Here is a 17396-nt window from a genome sequence, read left to right on the forward strand (position 1 = left end):
TCTGACTTAATGCTCTCAAGATTAATCTTCTCATCGTCCAAAGAGACCTGTTAAACTTTTTTTCCCAGTGAGACAGGATAAATGTAAGTGAAGACTCAGATGTCCTTGAATAAGCCATTTCAGAGCTTTCTATCCGATAAAAATGGATGACTCCTACTCCATAAGTGTGCTGGGAGAATGTACACAGTGAAGAAAGGCTCCAACATCCTCAGTTGATAGGGCCATCAAGGGATGTTCCTGGCAGAACTGCAGATACCATGAAATGATTCGGGCAGGCCACAGATGTCCTCACCAAAGTTTTCCATTCTTTACTATGGGCTCTGTGCCCAAAACTACTCAACAAGCATTGCTGAATACCAAACACAGCTTACTTTGTTTGTATGTGTATTCACTGCATTCTAACTCCTTGTTTGCTTGAAGAAATCATAAGATGCATGGCACAAAGCAAGACAGAGCTCTTTTATTTTTATCCCTGTCCTGTATGCCAGAATCTGGCAGGCTGGAACTGTGGCTTTGGTGTAGTACCTTGTTGTGGCTTTTGAAGACTCATCCAAATAAGCACTGCATTCCTTAGATCCAAATCTAGCGATACTCACTGTACTTTCTTTTAACTACAGTCCTGCAGACAAAATATAGCTGCCTTTGTTGCTACTGAGTTTGGCCAGAATTAGGGGATCAACATCCAGTAGCTGCTTTGATGGTGGCAGCCAGTAGTCACTCTTTTGAAACTTGGCAGCAGATATATCACCAACCTTTCTAATCTCTCTCCACATCACCCCATGAAAAGAACACTCTCAGGAGGGATCATGAATGCAAGAAGAACTTAATGCATCATCCTCTTTGGCTCTGTTAACCACAGTATGCAATTGTCACAAGAGCCGTCACTGAACCCACCCATGCTTGGACAGCTGACTCATTCTGCCTGCTCTGTTGCTAAAATGTTATTACTGTTTCTTGCAGCAGTCCTGCTTGATGTAGATGAGCTCATACATGAACTGTACAGCACCGGAAGAAGACATGTGAGAACACTGGAATCAGAAAAATCAGCTTGGGACCTCAGAGTCCCTTTACTGTATATTTAACCAGGACCTTCCCAAATAACCCAACCTGAAACCAATTCAAGACCACTGCTTGTAGCTGACAGAGACAGTAAGCTGAAAGAGTTAAAATACTCAGTTGAAAACCTGCTGGCAGAGAAAAAAAAAGCTGAAAAACCTCCCCAAAGTTAGAATTGGTAGTTTTTTCCCTTCTTTCAGCAAAAGCACTACTTTCCTATTACAAACATCAGCTTATTTATAGCTAGAGAGACATGAAACCTATGGGTCCGCTTAGGGTGGAGTGGCAAAGGGGCTGCCAAGAGAAGGGCTGGGCTGACCCCTTCATCACATTAGAGCTAACGCTAAAGTTACGACAGAGACACAGTCTCAGGGTCCAGTTAGAAGGGGGTCTGCAGTAAGCTGTCAAAGGAGCAGATAGGCAGGAAAACAAATTCTCCCTTGACAACTGCCACACCTTGAAAATAGTTTGGTGTTCCCAGGCTAAGCACAGCCCACACTTATTGCTTGACATTAGATATTTTTTCTTTGACAAGTTTTCTTTCACGTAGACTGTTAGACTTTTGTGTTTTGTGATTCACTTGCCTATTGCTCATTTGGGTTTCCCTGGCCCTAGGATTACAAGCATGGATACACATAGAGCTTGCATGCCATCATGTGCCAGACTCCGTCACAAATGCCCTATCAGCGTCTCTGTCATTATCACCCCTTCCATCAGGACTCTGTGGTAAGTCTGCAACAGGGTGGCACAGGTCTAATAGGATTCTCTGTGTCACCTTAAACTCATTTGCTGCTTCTTAAAGAAAACACGGAAAAGCCTTGGAAATATCCACAGTAGCCTTACTAACATTAAACCACTTTGTCAGAAAGTGAGATGAGAGGCGAATTCACAGAGGCCAAGAGGGACTGCCAGTGGAGCTTCAAATCCACACAGATCACAAATGTTTATACTCCGGGTTCTCCTGTTCAGAGATTGTGAAGAGAATTAAACTCAGAGTTTCATCCAAGATCACATACCAGCTTTAGGAAAGGTGAACAAATTCTTTCCAGGCTGAATATAGGGCCTTCAGCTCAAGAACAGGTCCATATCTTCAGGTTTGCTTATAAAATTGTCCTTTCCTTGTTTGTGTATATCTTTTTTGTAAATAAGCAATGCAAAATGAGTAGCCAGTGTGAACACTCTTCCTAAACTTCATTACTTTTCTGAAGCTTAAATCATTTCTACAATATAAAAATGAAGACTTGTGAATTCAAAATTCTCAGATGTGTGCTAGATTAAGAATGAATCTTAACTTGGAAAGGGATGAACTGAAGTTTTATTTAGAGAGTTCAAAATGCTTGCATTTTTTAATGTTACTCAAGTAACCACAAAACATATAAAGAATTCTTTATTTCCCAATTTGAAACAACTGAACAGTATACAACTCTCTGCAGATGCCAACCTAAACGTGTCAGCCAGATGGTTTTTTTCTCTAACCCAGTTCAATTAAAATACTTTATGAAGGACCACCCATGGAAAAAAAAATTAGGAAACAAAATAAACACTTACGTGTACTGTAGCTGAGAAAATAATGAATCTGTGGATTTAAAAATATACCAAGAGGAAATAGAGGGTGAATTTGATACCTTCGTAAGACAGTGACATGCCACAGTCTCTTCCTCATAGATAAACTATATGAACTAGAATATCAGCAAGATATTAAAATGCAGACTGTGAGACACACAGCAAAGAGAACATATAAAACCTCTGCTTACCTCTGAAATTAAAATTAGACATTCTTTAATCTTGTCTAACTTCAGCCAAGAAGCTGACATTGGTGAGAGACTCAAACACATCAATTACTTGAGCTTGCACAAATTAGCTGATGTTTCTTCTTTTTTTTTTCCCATGAAATAGGATATCAGCATAAAAAGAATAGTACCTGTATTAAAAATATCATTAACAAAAGTTCCCACTTCTGTGGGTAAGCGAACATTTTTCCTCATGTAATATGAGTGCTGAATGATGAAGGACACACAGGAATGTAGGGCAGAAATTTTCCCCCATTCCCAAGTCCAGTCCCTTGTTATTGTGGCAACCACACCCGGTAATTGCTACTATAAAATGCTCTATGTGGATATTGACTGAAAACCATTAGCTTTCTAGTCTTACATGTCTGCTTGCACAGACAGAGTGCTAAATAAATATGCACTATATAAAAAACAGCCAACTCTTTCAAGACTGAGAATAATGTAAATTCACTGGATCTACTTGCCTTATCTACTGGGGAATGGCTGTTAAGTTCTCCATCTGCATTTTGATTGCAAGAATAAATTAACCAACACATTCTGAACAACTGAGGAATGGAGTACTAAACAGATGAAACTCCTGATATTTGGATGATTCATTTCAAAAAGGCATTTGAAGGCCAACCTGTACCATTAATGCGTAACATACAAAAATAGCAACTCTAAAGTTGCACAAGGTGACTTTACAGATTGTTTTTTCAGACTCCCATATTCTAAACCATATTACGAACTATATGCTTCAGAAAATTAGAATATGAAACTTGAAGTTGCACTAAACAAGTAAGTTATAAACTAGCATAAATCATTACATTGGTATAAAATAAACAAACTGCAATAATTAGGAAAGGGAAACACAGTAAAGGTTTTTCTAGAACTACTGAAAGAAGATGTGAGCTTTATCAAGGTGATGATATAGCTTATAAAAATGTTTTGTTGCTTACATTTTCCATCCGTTGCTGTGGTCAGCAAATAACAAGAGCCTGATACTCATTTGTGATTCAAAAACTTCAAAAGCTCCGAAGCCACCACTGTCATGGACCATTTGGATCTCTCAAATTTACAGGACAACATACTCTGCTATTATTTTATGAGCTCATTAGGAAAGAAAACAAACACATGAAACATGGCCACAATCCACTTTGTACAGACTAGTCTTACATGTGAATTCACTAATTCTTCCCTTAATTCATGGGGCTTCTAACTCACAAGTTGTCTAATTCATGACTCATAATTCATGCATCTAGAAGCAAAATAGTTACCTAGCAGATGATGAGAGTGCTCATCTTTCCTCTGTCATGGCACAGGCCTTCCCTATATTACAGCAGGAAGCATGAAAACCTCAGCATTCTGGCTGCTGTTGGATATGCTTCTGGGTAAGCTGATGTATTTATGCCTTCCAGCTTAGAAGTTTGGTTTACACCATTTCCGTAAGTTAGCGGATTCTGAAGGAACTGCCAGACAATCAATGTGCAAGGATTATGGCTGCAGGAGACAGGAAGCTGCAGGTGATTACTTTTTTGCAGGTGTAATGAACTTTAGCCCTTCCTGTGGGCTGCCTACGTGTTGCTCTCACCTTAACTTGATGGCACTGCTCCGCGCACTCACATCAGGCCTCTGCACGAGCTGTGTGTTAGCTAAAACTTGAGGAGTTGAATAACAGTACACATGGTAGAAAGAAAAACTTGAATGTGTTTTGTGAAATAGAAGGAGATGTGATCAGGTTGTCAGTTTGGAGACTACCTTTGCAAAACATATAAATTCTTTTTGATATTTTAAAGATACTGGTTAATATTAAAGTTGCTAAATGTAAAGCTGTAAGAGTTCTATTGTAGAATGTAGAATGTTGAATACAGTATAGAAAAGCTTCTGTTACAGCATATGTATTTTATCTGGAGGCAGGTCGCAAACACAGATAATTCTTCACACAACATCTAGTTAAGCTGTGGAAATGTGCAATTTTTTGAATACCAACAGTTTACAAGGTATTGTAAGGTTATGCACTATGGCCAAGGACCCCAATGGAAAAGTTGTGCAACCTCGTAGAAGAGAAAACTGAAGGCAACTTAATACACAGAAGTGAAATCTCTGGGGCTCTGAGCCGTCGTTTAGAAGGTGAGGGACAATCTGAAGAGCTTCTTAGATATGCTGGTCTTGGTCATAATCTGCTGCAACCATCTGTTTTCTGATGAATGAATGGAGAAGGATATTGACCCTTGGTCTGAAATGGGGTTCCAAAACATATTCAACCAAACCATGGAGAATATATGTTTACCCATTATATAGGAGAATTATTTCCTCCCAACTGTTTTTCTTTTTTTCTTTTTTCCAAAGCTGAGGAGACTAAATGAAATAGAATAAAAAAAATACTGAAATAAATAAGTGGAAGTGACAAAGGAGACAAAAAAACATGAGACTCTTTGGGAAAAAGACAAACAGCTGAACAAGTTTCTGGAGACCTTTGGCTTCACTTCTTATAGGAAAACATCAAAGGTGGAAAACACAAGGTAGATTTAACACAGTGTAATGGATAATCAACTGTACCAGAATGCAAGAATTTCTGTTCATTTTTGTAAGCATTTTCAATTTTTTTAAGTTTCATATTTCCCATGCTTTATTTTTCTATTAAAAAAAAAAGGGGGGGGGGGGGGGGCACAAATTCTACCAAGTCTGTCTCTTCATGAATCTGTTTGCTATCATTTAGCACAAGTCTCCCAAAGAAAAACTGGGAAAAGGTGTACAAAATTCTGGCACAATTTATAGGAATTGGTCCTGGAGCCAGAAAATAGGGAATTAGATCCCTGCTTTCTGGAGAGGATGACAGCTAGAGCTCTGCAGCCTAAACACTTGTCTAAGGACACTGAGAAGCAGTACCAGAACTCTTGCCACACTCAAGGTTTGGGACATTCAGAGAGCTGGTGGGTTGATCTTGCATCAATTTGATGAGTAATCGAGAAACGTTGCTTGGCCTTGTTTCCTCATGGCTCAGAATGCACTTCAGGATGAAAACAGTCTCTATTATGGTAATAAAGAAACAAAATCTGAGGAGAAAGGGTACTCACTAGGCAGGCAATAGAAATAAGGTTTTGTTTATTGCAAAATCGTTGAATAATTCATGCAGAAAGGGCCCTTTGGAGGTCACTTGGTTGTTCCTCATCACTGCCACCAAAGCAGGGCCAATTTCAAATTCGATTCAACTACAGGGATAGATCACATTGCTCAGGGTTTTCTCCAGCCAAGGAGTGAACATCTCCAAGGATAGGGATGCCATAGCCTCACAGTTCCCTTATTTGACTAACTTTATGGTGTGATTTTTTTTCTTATATTGAATTGGAACTCCACGTGTTCCCTGTGTGCTTTTCATCTTAGTGCACCTCTGAGAAGAGTTTGGCTTAATCTTTATGCTCTCCCATTACATAGATGAGGATAGCAGTTTCCCATTTCTCTTCCTTCTCCAGCATAAACTAATTTTTTTAGCCTCCCTTCATTTACTCTCCTCCCCTTGAGCATCTTCATGGTGCTCCACTGAACTCACTCCAATTTGTCGATACTTCTCTTGTACAGGGAAGCCCAAAATGTGATGCTATTCTGCTAGAGAGGAATAAACACTAATGTGCTGGCTGCATTCCTGGTTATAAGGAACAGCATGTGGTTGGTCATCTTTACCCAGAGAGGCAATGGCAAATCTTGTTGTATTTATTGTCCAGCAGGATACTTAGATTTTTTTCCCTGCAAAAAAAGCTTTTTATCCTGTGATAGCCCAGTATGTACTCCTGCATGGAGCCATTTCACCCCAAGTGCAGGACTCTGCCTTTGTGGAATTTCATGAAGTCTTTGTTCACCCATTTTTTCAGACTGTCCAGATCCCTCTGCCTGACAGTCCAGTTGACCACCACTCTCTACTCCAGTTCGATATATAAACAGTGATATAAACAAACAGTGATAAAAGAGGGATTTTGCTGTATTCTGGGAGGTGTTTTTTGGTTTTGTTTGTTTCATTTTTCTGTTGGAGATTTCCATCTGTTCCCTTTTCTGGACAGAGATGCATGACAAGGGCAAAAGTTATTACGTCAACTAATGGGATTTTTTTTTCCTGTTCTTTACAGATTTGTAACTTCTTCCAATAGAATTTGTCTTCTGGACAAACGTGAAAACAAAACGCAGTTTATTCCCCAACATGAATGCATTCTGGATGTCCCTGATGCCACGATTGTTGCAGCTTTTTAACAGAAGCAATCTCTTTCAAGGAAGGAGGCAACATTTTTCCTTCTTCATTAATAGCATATTTTGGATAAAGAATATTTGAACAACAGATTTATAATTTTAGCAACATTTCACACATAATTTTTGGAGGAGAGAGTGGGCAAAGACTGAAAAAAGATTCCCAACATATTTTAAGAGTAAAAAATACTAAATTTCTCAAGGCATGAGCTCACAATTAGCAATCGGTTAATAAACAAGGTAAGAAATATGTGACTAGGACATTGAGTCCATAAACCAGGTTCTGCTACAGGCTTGTTCTGCAGGATGAGATGCTGTGTGCTATGCCCAAGGACCCCAAGCCCCAGTTGCTGCTGGATCACAGAGAGGATCCTCATCGGGGTAGAACACAGGCACTGAACGTTTATGATAATATTGAAGCCGTGAGAGCAATTTTTCCACCACATGAGGATGTTTTTCAGACAAATCATTTTTCTCTTCAGGATCATGAACAATATCAAATAACCAAAGCCTCTTTGTTGGTAGATCAGATGATTGAATCTTTGACTCATTGAACAAAGATGGTGGAGGGAACCAATGACTGCAGCCTGCAGAAAGAAGAACAGACCAGGGGTTAACTCTCAGATACAATGCAGCAGTATGGTGACATAGAGTTATATTGCAATCCACGAATTCACTACGTCCTTTGACAAGCCACTTGACAGTGACTGTTGCTGCATTCCTTAACTCCATCCCAGCACCAGAGTATCTCTAGTCCAGGGCTACTTATACAGGAGTCCTATTTATACAAAAAAGCTGCAACACTGGGATTCAAAATTCTATGTCACTTAATCTCATATCAATTAACTTAATGGACTTGCTTCTTGGATTCAATGATCCTTATGGGTCCCGTCCCACTTGAGATATTCTATGATTTTTTTACTGTGAAATTTGTATACATTTACATACAAAATATTTGCAATATGAAAGAATATATTGTTTGGATTTTGGAAGTGTCCCTTTCAGATTTTTGCATGTGATCAAAAACCTGAGAAATTAGAATAGCTAAAAGAAATGAACATACATTAAACAGAATTAAACTGTGTTTGAGGCAGGCGGGAGATGTGACACACTGTGCAAAAAGGAGTTACTTCATTACCTGGATATCCAGTTAGTAACTTCCATTTTCCACGTCGGATTGCTGCATGCATGGATATATTGAAAAGTGAGTCATCCCAGGGAGAAGCATTGCTCTGTGGTAAAGATGTCCTGTTGTCAATGCCAAGACCTTAATGAAAAAGTAAACTAATTTTGATACATTGCACATGCATGAAGTCATTGTTAGAATTCTACTGGAAAACAAAGCAGGATCATCCATTTATTTTTATGTATTCTACGAACAATTTGTTATATATATGTGAAAACATCTGTGCTATGTTTCACTGGATGTATTTAACTCGAACTGCACTGCAAAAAGTTATCAGTAGAAAATGTCACATCTTAGTCTGGATAACTGTACTCCTTTCATATACAGACATTATATCTGTATCTCATATACCTGTATTAGAATCATAGAATCATATAATGGTTTGATTTGGAAAGGACATTAAGATCATCTATTTCCAACTCCCCTGCCATGGGCAGGGACGCCTCACACTGGACCATGTCACCCAAGACTCCATCCAACCTGGCCTTGAACACTACCAGGGATGGAGCAGTCACAACTTCCTTGGGCAACACATTCCAGTGCCTCACCACCCTCACAGTAAAGAACTTCTTTCTTATATCTAACCTCAACTTCCCCTTGTCCTATCACTACAGTCCCTAATGAAGAGTCCCTCCAAGCATCCCTGTAGGCCCTCTTCAGATACTGGAAGGCTGCTGTGAGGTCTCCACGCAGCCTTCTCTTCTCCAGGCTGAACAGTCCCAAGTTTCTCAGCCTGTCTTCATACAGGAGGTTATCCAGCCCCCTTATCATCCTCATGGCCCTCCTCTGGACTTGCTCCAACAGCTCCATGTCCTTCTTATGTTGAGGACACCAGCACTGTACACAATACTCCAAGTGGGGTCCCATGAGAGCAGAGTAGAGGGGCAGGATCACCTCCTTCGACCTTCGACCTGTTGGTCACACTTCTTTTGATGCAGCCCAGGATACAGTTAGTTTCTGGGCTGCAAGTGCGCACTACCGGCTCATGTTACATTTCTCATCAACGAACACCCCAAGTCCTTCTGCACAGGGCTGCTCCGAATCTCTTCTCCGCCCAACCTGTAGCAGTGCCTGGGATTGTCTCAACCCAGCTGTAGGACCTTGCACTTTGCTTTGTTGATCTTCATGAGGTTGGCATTGACCCACTAAGGATGTTCATGATCAGAATTGCTAAATTTGCTCATAGAAGTGCCTATATTTTTTGTTGGTCAGGAAAACAGAATTGAAAGATCTAAATCACTGCTACTACTGTTACTCTATTATATCACTCCAGGGACCAAGTCCCAGGTCCTGACTTGTATCCACATGCAGAGAGCTGTCCCTCTGAACTGAGCTGGCTACATTCACACAGATTTGGCCAGCAAGGTACTTCTATGGCATGACACAGCATGAAGCATGTCTTCACACTTTCTTTGGTAGAGTCGCATATGATGTAGCCCCAGATACTGCAAAAATCTCTGAAGTGTCAACTATGTGCAAATATCCTCTCAAAATGAAACCAAAATCTCCTTATAGGAGGGAGCTCAGAAAAAAATTAACATGCATACACAAGGAGTAATCAGGAGACCAGTTCTGTGCTGAAACCAGGAGGGAGTCAGACAGACACTCCAGGAGCATTCAAACAATCTTGCATGTCAGCTTTCATAAACAAGATAGGAGTTTAAGACATAAAATCTAAAAGAGCTTCATTTCAACTGTATCAGCTGATACCTTTTTACCAAAAGACTACCACACAGCAGCTCTATAATCAGACTAGAAACAAGGCATCAGGATGTGAAGAGAAACCAAAGCTTATAAAGCTTATTCTCTAGCATCTTTCAGGAGATGGCTTTTGACCAGCTTAAGGACTTTGAAGCACTCAGCTGACAGATTTTTGCCACTTAAATAAAAAAAGAATCCATGAGATGTACAATGATCACGTGAGATCCAATATTAGAAGCAGAACTAGAGGTTTCTAAAAAGAGTAAAATCTACACTGTAGTGGAGCAAATATATATCTGACGAAAAAGAAGAGAGAAATAGAAAGTTAGGAATTGCTGGGACACAAACAATTTCTCTATTTTTTATGATGGTCCTGCTAAGTTTCACTTTTATTACTGGGATTTGAATCAATTTTTCCTGAATAAGCAATTTTTGTGCATGCCCAAGTTCTCTGTTTACATCAGACTTGCATAATGTTCCCAGATAAATAAGGTTATAAAAGGGGACTACTTGTTAAGAGTATGTATACACAAACTGAGGAGTACTCATCTTAGATCATGAAGCACTGAAGCTGATGGTAAAAAACCCCAAACTCTTATGAAAGCAAGGAAAACTTCATAAATACCCCCAGAAGAATCTCTTCTGGAAGCTAAATCTCCCCCACAGCCATGTGATGTCTGTACCAGGTACAAAACAGTTTAAAGATCAATATTGCTTACTTTCCCATATCATTATGTTATCTATTATTCTGTCCTGCTGTTTGTTACTGAGAATACTCATCTTTGCCACCTACTTTCTTAAAGAGCACAATGAAAGACATTCAGCAGATTAAAAAACACAACCGTATTTTTTAAATATTAGTCTCAAAATTACAATATGAAGGCTTGGTCTAAAAGAAAAATTGCATGGGGCTGCATTTCTGATTTTAAGGTTTAGCATGGAGAATACGCTTCTGATTGCTGAGCTACAGCATGCAAAGCCATAGAATTACACAAGATAAATTAGGTAACATAATTCAAACAAAGAGTATGAAAGACTGTATTTTCAGATGTACTTTGCAAAATATCCTTAGAATGTCATGCATGAGACTTAAAATAAGATTCAAGAAGATAAAATATTTTTAAAAACTACTTATTTCATCTCAGTAATAGAACTGAACTCCTAAACCAAGAAATGCCAGAGCTCATAGTTGAAGTTGTTTGGTGGAATACTATCTTTCAGCAAAATTTCTTGAAAAGAAAAAGATAAATTCCCTTATGTTGAGTTATTATAAACAGAACTCTGTCAGTCATGTTAACTCACCCATTGCAAGCACTTGTCTTATGCCAAAGAAATGTACTGTCTGTTATTCAGACAAGTGTGCTGCTTCCCAGACAGTACAGGTCAACTTTTATTAGACATACCACCCATGGAAAACAGATGCTTGTTCGAATGGTGTCTACACAGCATATTTATAGGACTGACAGTTTATTACAACATAGAAGCACCAGATACAGAACTAATTTAGATAAAAATATTGCTTGACATGAATTCTCTTCTTCCCATCATATGACTTCCACCTTAAGCTTGGATATTCCTCCCGCTGCACGTACCCCACTTTCTCCTTCTCTTCAACCCAGCCGTTAAGTTTCTACCTGCGTCTTCATTCTTCAACGTCTGGTAGCGCAGGTGAAACGCAAAATGAATGGGCAGATTTCTCCCTCAACGTATGAACTTTACAGGGATTCCTTCTCCAATCTGGCAGACTAAAGAAGTCACATTCTTTTGTGTTTTGGTAAAAAAGATAAAACTTTCATTCCCATAACATTTAAGCAGCTTTTCTCTGCATCTGTTCTAGATTGTTGTTTTGGGGTGGGTTGTTTTGTTGTTGTTTTTCTTTTTAATTTTAGTTTGGATGGTGTTTTGGTTTGTTTTGTTTTTGTTGGTTTTGGGGGAATTTTTGTGTTTTGCTGTTTTTTTAGTTGTTTTTTTCCCCAGTATGGTTGACCAGGCAGTAGCAATAGCCCCATGGACTAATCCAGCAGAAGCCTTTTATTGGTCTGTGTAATCAAGTCTGCCTTCAAATGCCTGCATATCCTCCTTACAGACTTATATCTAAAAAATTTGATACTTTTGCTTGTGCAAAGAGGCTAGACATTTTATTTTTGTGCTGTTTGATCACCTGTGTATCAGTGGCTGGTGAAATACTAAACCTTTGTTTTTACCTTAAAAGAAAAATCCCACAGCCTTTATCATAAATTTTCCTATTTTCGAACTGAAGCCACTGTTTCCTGAAGCCCAACTTCAGAGCCTCACCAGCTGCTATATTTCTTTTTAAGTAGTCTCTTGGGAAATGATACAACTTTAATAACTTAACAAAGCAGTGAAATTTCATGCAGATACTTATTTTCAAATATTTAATGCTACAATGAATTGATTTAAATATTTTAGAGTTTTGTTCGGAGTTGTAGGTCTCTAAAAAATATTCAAATAGCTTTCACATCTCTCTAGGAAAAAAAAAGTCCTTCAGAAATGTTGCCCTTGGCAAGTGACTATGGAGTTTCTATCATATTTGAAGACCATCCTTAGTCTTGACAGCCTGAAAAATGGTTTCAGGATCAGATTTTAAAAGGAATTGAGGTGGCCAACTCCCACTACCCACAAGAGAGTTTATTATGTAAATACTTTAAAAGCCTGGCCCTTTTCCCCTTATAAAAACTTCAGCTTAGTTCTTTCATTTTCATTGTCCTACATTGTCTTTATAAACAGATATGTATTCCAAATTAGGATGTAAAAGCCTAAATAATTTTCAATGGCTAATTTGTATCTATCTTTAACAGACTTGATTTTCCAGAAGGCCAATGTCATCAACTCTGAAAAAATCTATGCTAAATGCTGAGAAAGCATCAGTCAAAAATGATAGCTGCATTTGCAAAAATAATTGCCATTCTGATAATTTGAATATTTCATAGCATATTTTTCAGGCAGGATGTTAAGAAATTTACTACTGGATAAGTATATAAATAACATCCTGAATAATGACCAGAGAATATATGGGACTTTTTAGAAAAGTGAACAATCTTTCAATGCATTAAGCCTTGCTAATGCACAAACATAAGTACGACAAAAAGGAAAGTAAGGAACATGAGGGGAAAAAAGCCAATCCTAACTCTGCGTACACAGAAGAATGTGCTCTGAACAAGCTATTGCTATTTAGGGAAGAATTTATGAAGTTGTAATGAACAAGTAATGTCCAGCAGAATTTAAGAAAAGCAAAACCAGTTTTAGAAGTGGCAAACTATGGGCCACTATGCCACCAGTTAGGACCTTGTTGTGCCTTACAAGGGATACTGTGCAGTTACATGTGGTGACATGTTCAGTAATATGTCATCCCCATGTTATAGAACAGACACAGCAAAACCATATGAGATACAGAGATGTGACAAGAAAGATTAAAGCTATAGCACAGCTTCTGCGTGAAGAATGACTAAATGAATAGGACCCTTCATCCTCAGAGATGGACAGCTGATGAGGAGCAGGACAGACATCTATGAAACTGTGTGGCATGACAAGCTGAGTAAGAAATAATTGGTTTTTCTTAATAGGGACATGGCATAAATTATGAAGTCGCATACGCAAAAGAAATGATAGTACATACTTCCTTATCACAAATCAAACTCAGGTGTGGAATTTTTTTCCATGGGATGCTGGCATGGCAGAAGTTTATGCAGGTTGAATGATAAAAAGAGTTCACAAAGTGGAATTAAAATCCATTAAGGATTCTTTTGCCCAAAATCACAACCTAAAAATCAGGAGCTCCATTAACTGCAGGTTGTGGGAAGCATACAAGATAAGTATATTTATATATTTACACTCGTATATACTCATACATTCCTTCCTACACGAGTGCCAGTCTTAGAAACAGGATAATGAACTAACCAGATTTTTGGCTTGATCATACACCAAATTATTTTCAGTTCAGGACAAGCCAAATATTTTGTTTTCAAAAGAAAGCACTATATTGGAGGAATTTATGCAACCCCTTTTATTATATTGATCTCTCTGTGCACTGAACTGAAAGTTTCAGAACTTTCAGGAAGGGTAATTACAGCATCATAGAATATCTCGAGTTGAAAGGTACAAGTTAGGATCATTGAGTCCAAACCCTTGCTTCTCGCAGGACTACCTAAAACTAAACCACATGACACCCAACTTGAACTTCTGACACACTTTCAATTCGATCTCTTCATGTTCCATTGCTGGTCATCAGAGAGAGGAGACCAGCATCTCTCCCTCTGCTGTTCCCCTTGAAGCAGTTGCAGGCTGTGATGAGGGCTCCCCTCAGCCTTCTCTCTCTAAGCTGAGCAAACTAAGTGATCTCTGCCACTCATCCTAAGCCTTGCCCTCAAGGCCTTTCACCATCTTGGTCATCCTCCTGTGTAAGTATATGTGATTCAGATTCAGGTTTAACTGTAGTTTTACAAATCCGTGAACACCATCAGGAGTAATTTCCAGCACACCCATAGTTTACTTCCAGTGGTATTCTTAACAGTAGGGATAGCATAAAGAAATAAGAATACTAATTTGTATTAGCAGTGGCTTCCAGTGCACAGATCTGTCTGTATCAGTGTAGACAGGTCAGTCATTTGCTTAAGACTTGTTTTGCATTTATACCAGAACATATATCAAGAGTAACGTAATTGAAATAATGGATTCACAGCGGATTTATTCTACTGTGATTGATATCAGAATCTGATACCTACATTATTTCCTGCTTCAATCACAACATTTTAAATTTCAAAAAGCCCCTACAATTTACAGAAGTTCTACAAGATCACAGGTTTTGCCATATGAAGTAGTTACTTGGTACATACAACCCCGCAGTGCATCCCAAGAAGTAATTAACAACTGACGAGTCAAAGCAAAACAGAAGAGATGAACCAAAACTGCTTACTTTGTCCAGCAATCTGTTCTTTCACTTTACTTTCTAAGCATAGGGAAGATCACAAAAAATGATGCAGTGTGCTTAGCCCTGTGTTTTAACTTCTAGCCTTTCGAAAAAGCTCTTCTGATCTCATTCAGTATTCCATGTGTACTCCTGATCTAGGTTGGCTGGCTAGCTCTTCCAGAGAAAAAACCACTGCCTTCCTATGTATTTTTGCATACACTTACAATAGGCTTCTGCTTAACTAATCAGTTCACCTATCCAACTGGGCAATGATTTCTGATGGTGGAAAATAGGAAGAAACATTTCTTCACATTTCTTCCCTGGTGATCAACGTAAGCTTGAGAATCGATTATTGATTCCTTGTCTCATGCACAGTGACCTATCAGAAACTTTTCTAAAACAAAAAAAAATATACAAACTTATACGATCACCTTGAAAAAGACAAAAATGTCCGAAAATCCATTTCTTTTCTGTGTAACTGATTTTTCTACAGCTGCTGTATGCCAAAATAACTTTATGACCCTCTAGTGCTGCATGAATAAAAAGAAGAAGGGTTGATCTAGTTTTATTACATTTTACAACTTTAGATGTCTTATCAGAAGCTCTCTACTCCTCTTCAGTAATGAGGCCTACAAATCCAACTTGGTTATTTTTCTAAGCCTTACGATGTTCCTGACAGCTTTCACTGGTATTCTTTGAATTATTTAATATTCAATCACATGCAAATACTTAAAAAAAAAAAAAAAACACAAGAAAAGAAGTTTTCCTAATGCAGGCAAAATTTAAAAATAGCAAAGACAACAACAAAAAGCCACCACAACACAGTACTTGATAGGTAGGCTGGAAAATTCCAATCTGCCAGCATCTTTGTAAGTTTTTCCTATGTTTTGTTTCAATCTTTTGCTTTCTACTTTGCAAAGCAAACATGTAAAGTACCACATAGCCATAATTCCTAAGAAAAGGTTATTTAAGGATAGTCAACACCCATATTGTAAACTTGAGAGGTTAAAAAAAAAGGTATAATCTGAACTTTTTTCTTTTTAAAAAAAGAAAGGCTCATTCTTTAGATCAGTCTGAAAGGTAAATTTGTGGAAACATTTTATTAAAGGTAATCAATTTCTTAAAAGTATATTCATTTAACCTTCACATCTAATTTTTAAAAATAAGAAGGAAGAAGATAAACTACAGATTTTTGGCTGAGATTTGAAAAAGAGAATATAGAGGGGAATAATACATATTCTATATCTATATATGCAATGATATTTGCACAGATCTTATAGGCATAGATCAATCACTCTTCTCATTCTTCTAGCTCTCCTTCTCCATTCTTTTAATGAGACCAACTCAAGCAATTGGTAGAAACATAAAATGTGGAGATATAAATAGGCAGTACATCTAAAAATAAAATATTCTGCCTTCAGCCTATGATTAAGATGATGAAAATGATCCATGTTGAGAAGTTCCCTTGGTTGGTGAGAGATCAAAGAGCATGAAGTTCTCTCTAACATGCCATTTAGTGAGGTCTCAACCACAAAATTTAAAGGGTCCAAAAGAATACTGCTTGAAGCATGCTATATTTCTGTACACTGTGGTCTACAATACTAGTGTGCAGGGAGGCAATGTTGGGCACTGGAGAGCAATTTTGGAGAAAGACAAAAGAATGTCAATTTATTATTTATTCAGGAGACAGAGCCCTGCCTAAAAAGTTAATTTAAACAGCCTAAGTGAGTGTCAGATTGACTATGCCTCTACAATTTTCCAACATCCTACACAGTAACAAAAACATTCTTTTCTAATCAGCTACACATACTGAGTGCCCTTTAGAAACAAAAGAAACAAATGAAGCTTCTACCTTTGGTTCTTCATCTTAGAACTTATCTGCCTTTTGCAGCGTATCTCCCAAATGAAAAAGTGAAAAATAGTGGCATTCCTACAGTTAAACTTCTATTTATAATACTATCATATAAGAGCAGATTTAACCATATGACAGGTTAAATACAATCACATAAAGCTCCAAGCTTAATTGCAAACTGCTTGATGGAAAAAAATTGAAAAGCATGCATTAAGAAAAGACAAAAACCACAAGATGAATTAAGATTTTAGATGGCTCACACTCTTTCCAGTGCAAATTAGATACACATCTGAAACAAATAATAACCAGGGGCTAGCGCTTTGCAGATGTAAAGTACATTTAAAAACTTTCAGCCATAGCAGGAATATCATCAACATTTCCTGTAACAAAAGCGTGTGTGCATAATACACTACCTGAATGTCTAAACAGTTTGATACCCTGCAGTTTACAATGTATACCACACAAAAGGATGCCCTAGATATTTTCTTAGTAACTAAAATTATCTCTGTAGTTGTCAAGACTCCTTTTTCATTATAAATTTTGTCTGGCTATGCAACACCCACTATCACTTCCTTTGGTACTCCACTCCAATATTTAAATAATACATAACAGGATCCACATAAGAAAAGTTTACTTCTCATACTGCATGGCCATCTAGGCCAAGAAATT

The 17396-nt window shown here is 38.0% G+C and overlaps 1 protein-coding gene across 3 annotated transcripts in view; it reads right to left on the reverse strand.

The window, feature by feature from the left end:
- Positions 1-5913: 5913 nt before the first annotated feature.
- ARSB (arylsulfatase B) overlaps positions 5914-17396 on the reverse strand; it is a 65285-nt gene continuing 53802 nt past the window's right edge. The window contains exons 7-8 of one of the 3 annotated variants that reach the window (XM_030470201.1): positions 8200-8328; positions 5914-7648 (exon numbers count right to left, since the gene is read on the reverse strand). In XM_030470201.1, the coding sequence (XP_030326061.1) occupies positions 7383-7648; positions 8200-8328 (395 nt within the window). In that variant the 3' untranslated portion in view covers positions 5914-7382. Of the gene's footprint in view, positions 7649-8199; positions 8329-17396 lie in introns of those variants that run through there. The other 2 variants (XM_030470202.1, XR_003989179.1) reach the window with 2 other exon arrangements.

This window comes from Strigops habroptila, chromosome Z (assembly GCF_004027225.2).
Source record: "Strigops habroptila isolate Jane chromosome Z, bStrHab1.2.pri, whole genome shotgun sequence".
NCBI classification, from domain to species: Eukaryota; Metazoa; Chordata; class Aves; order Psittaciformes; family Psittacidae; genus Strigops; species Strigops habroptila.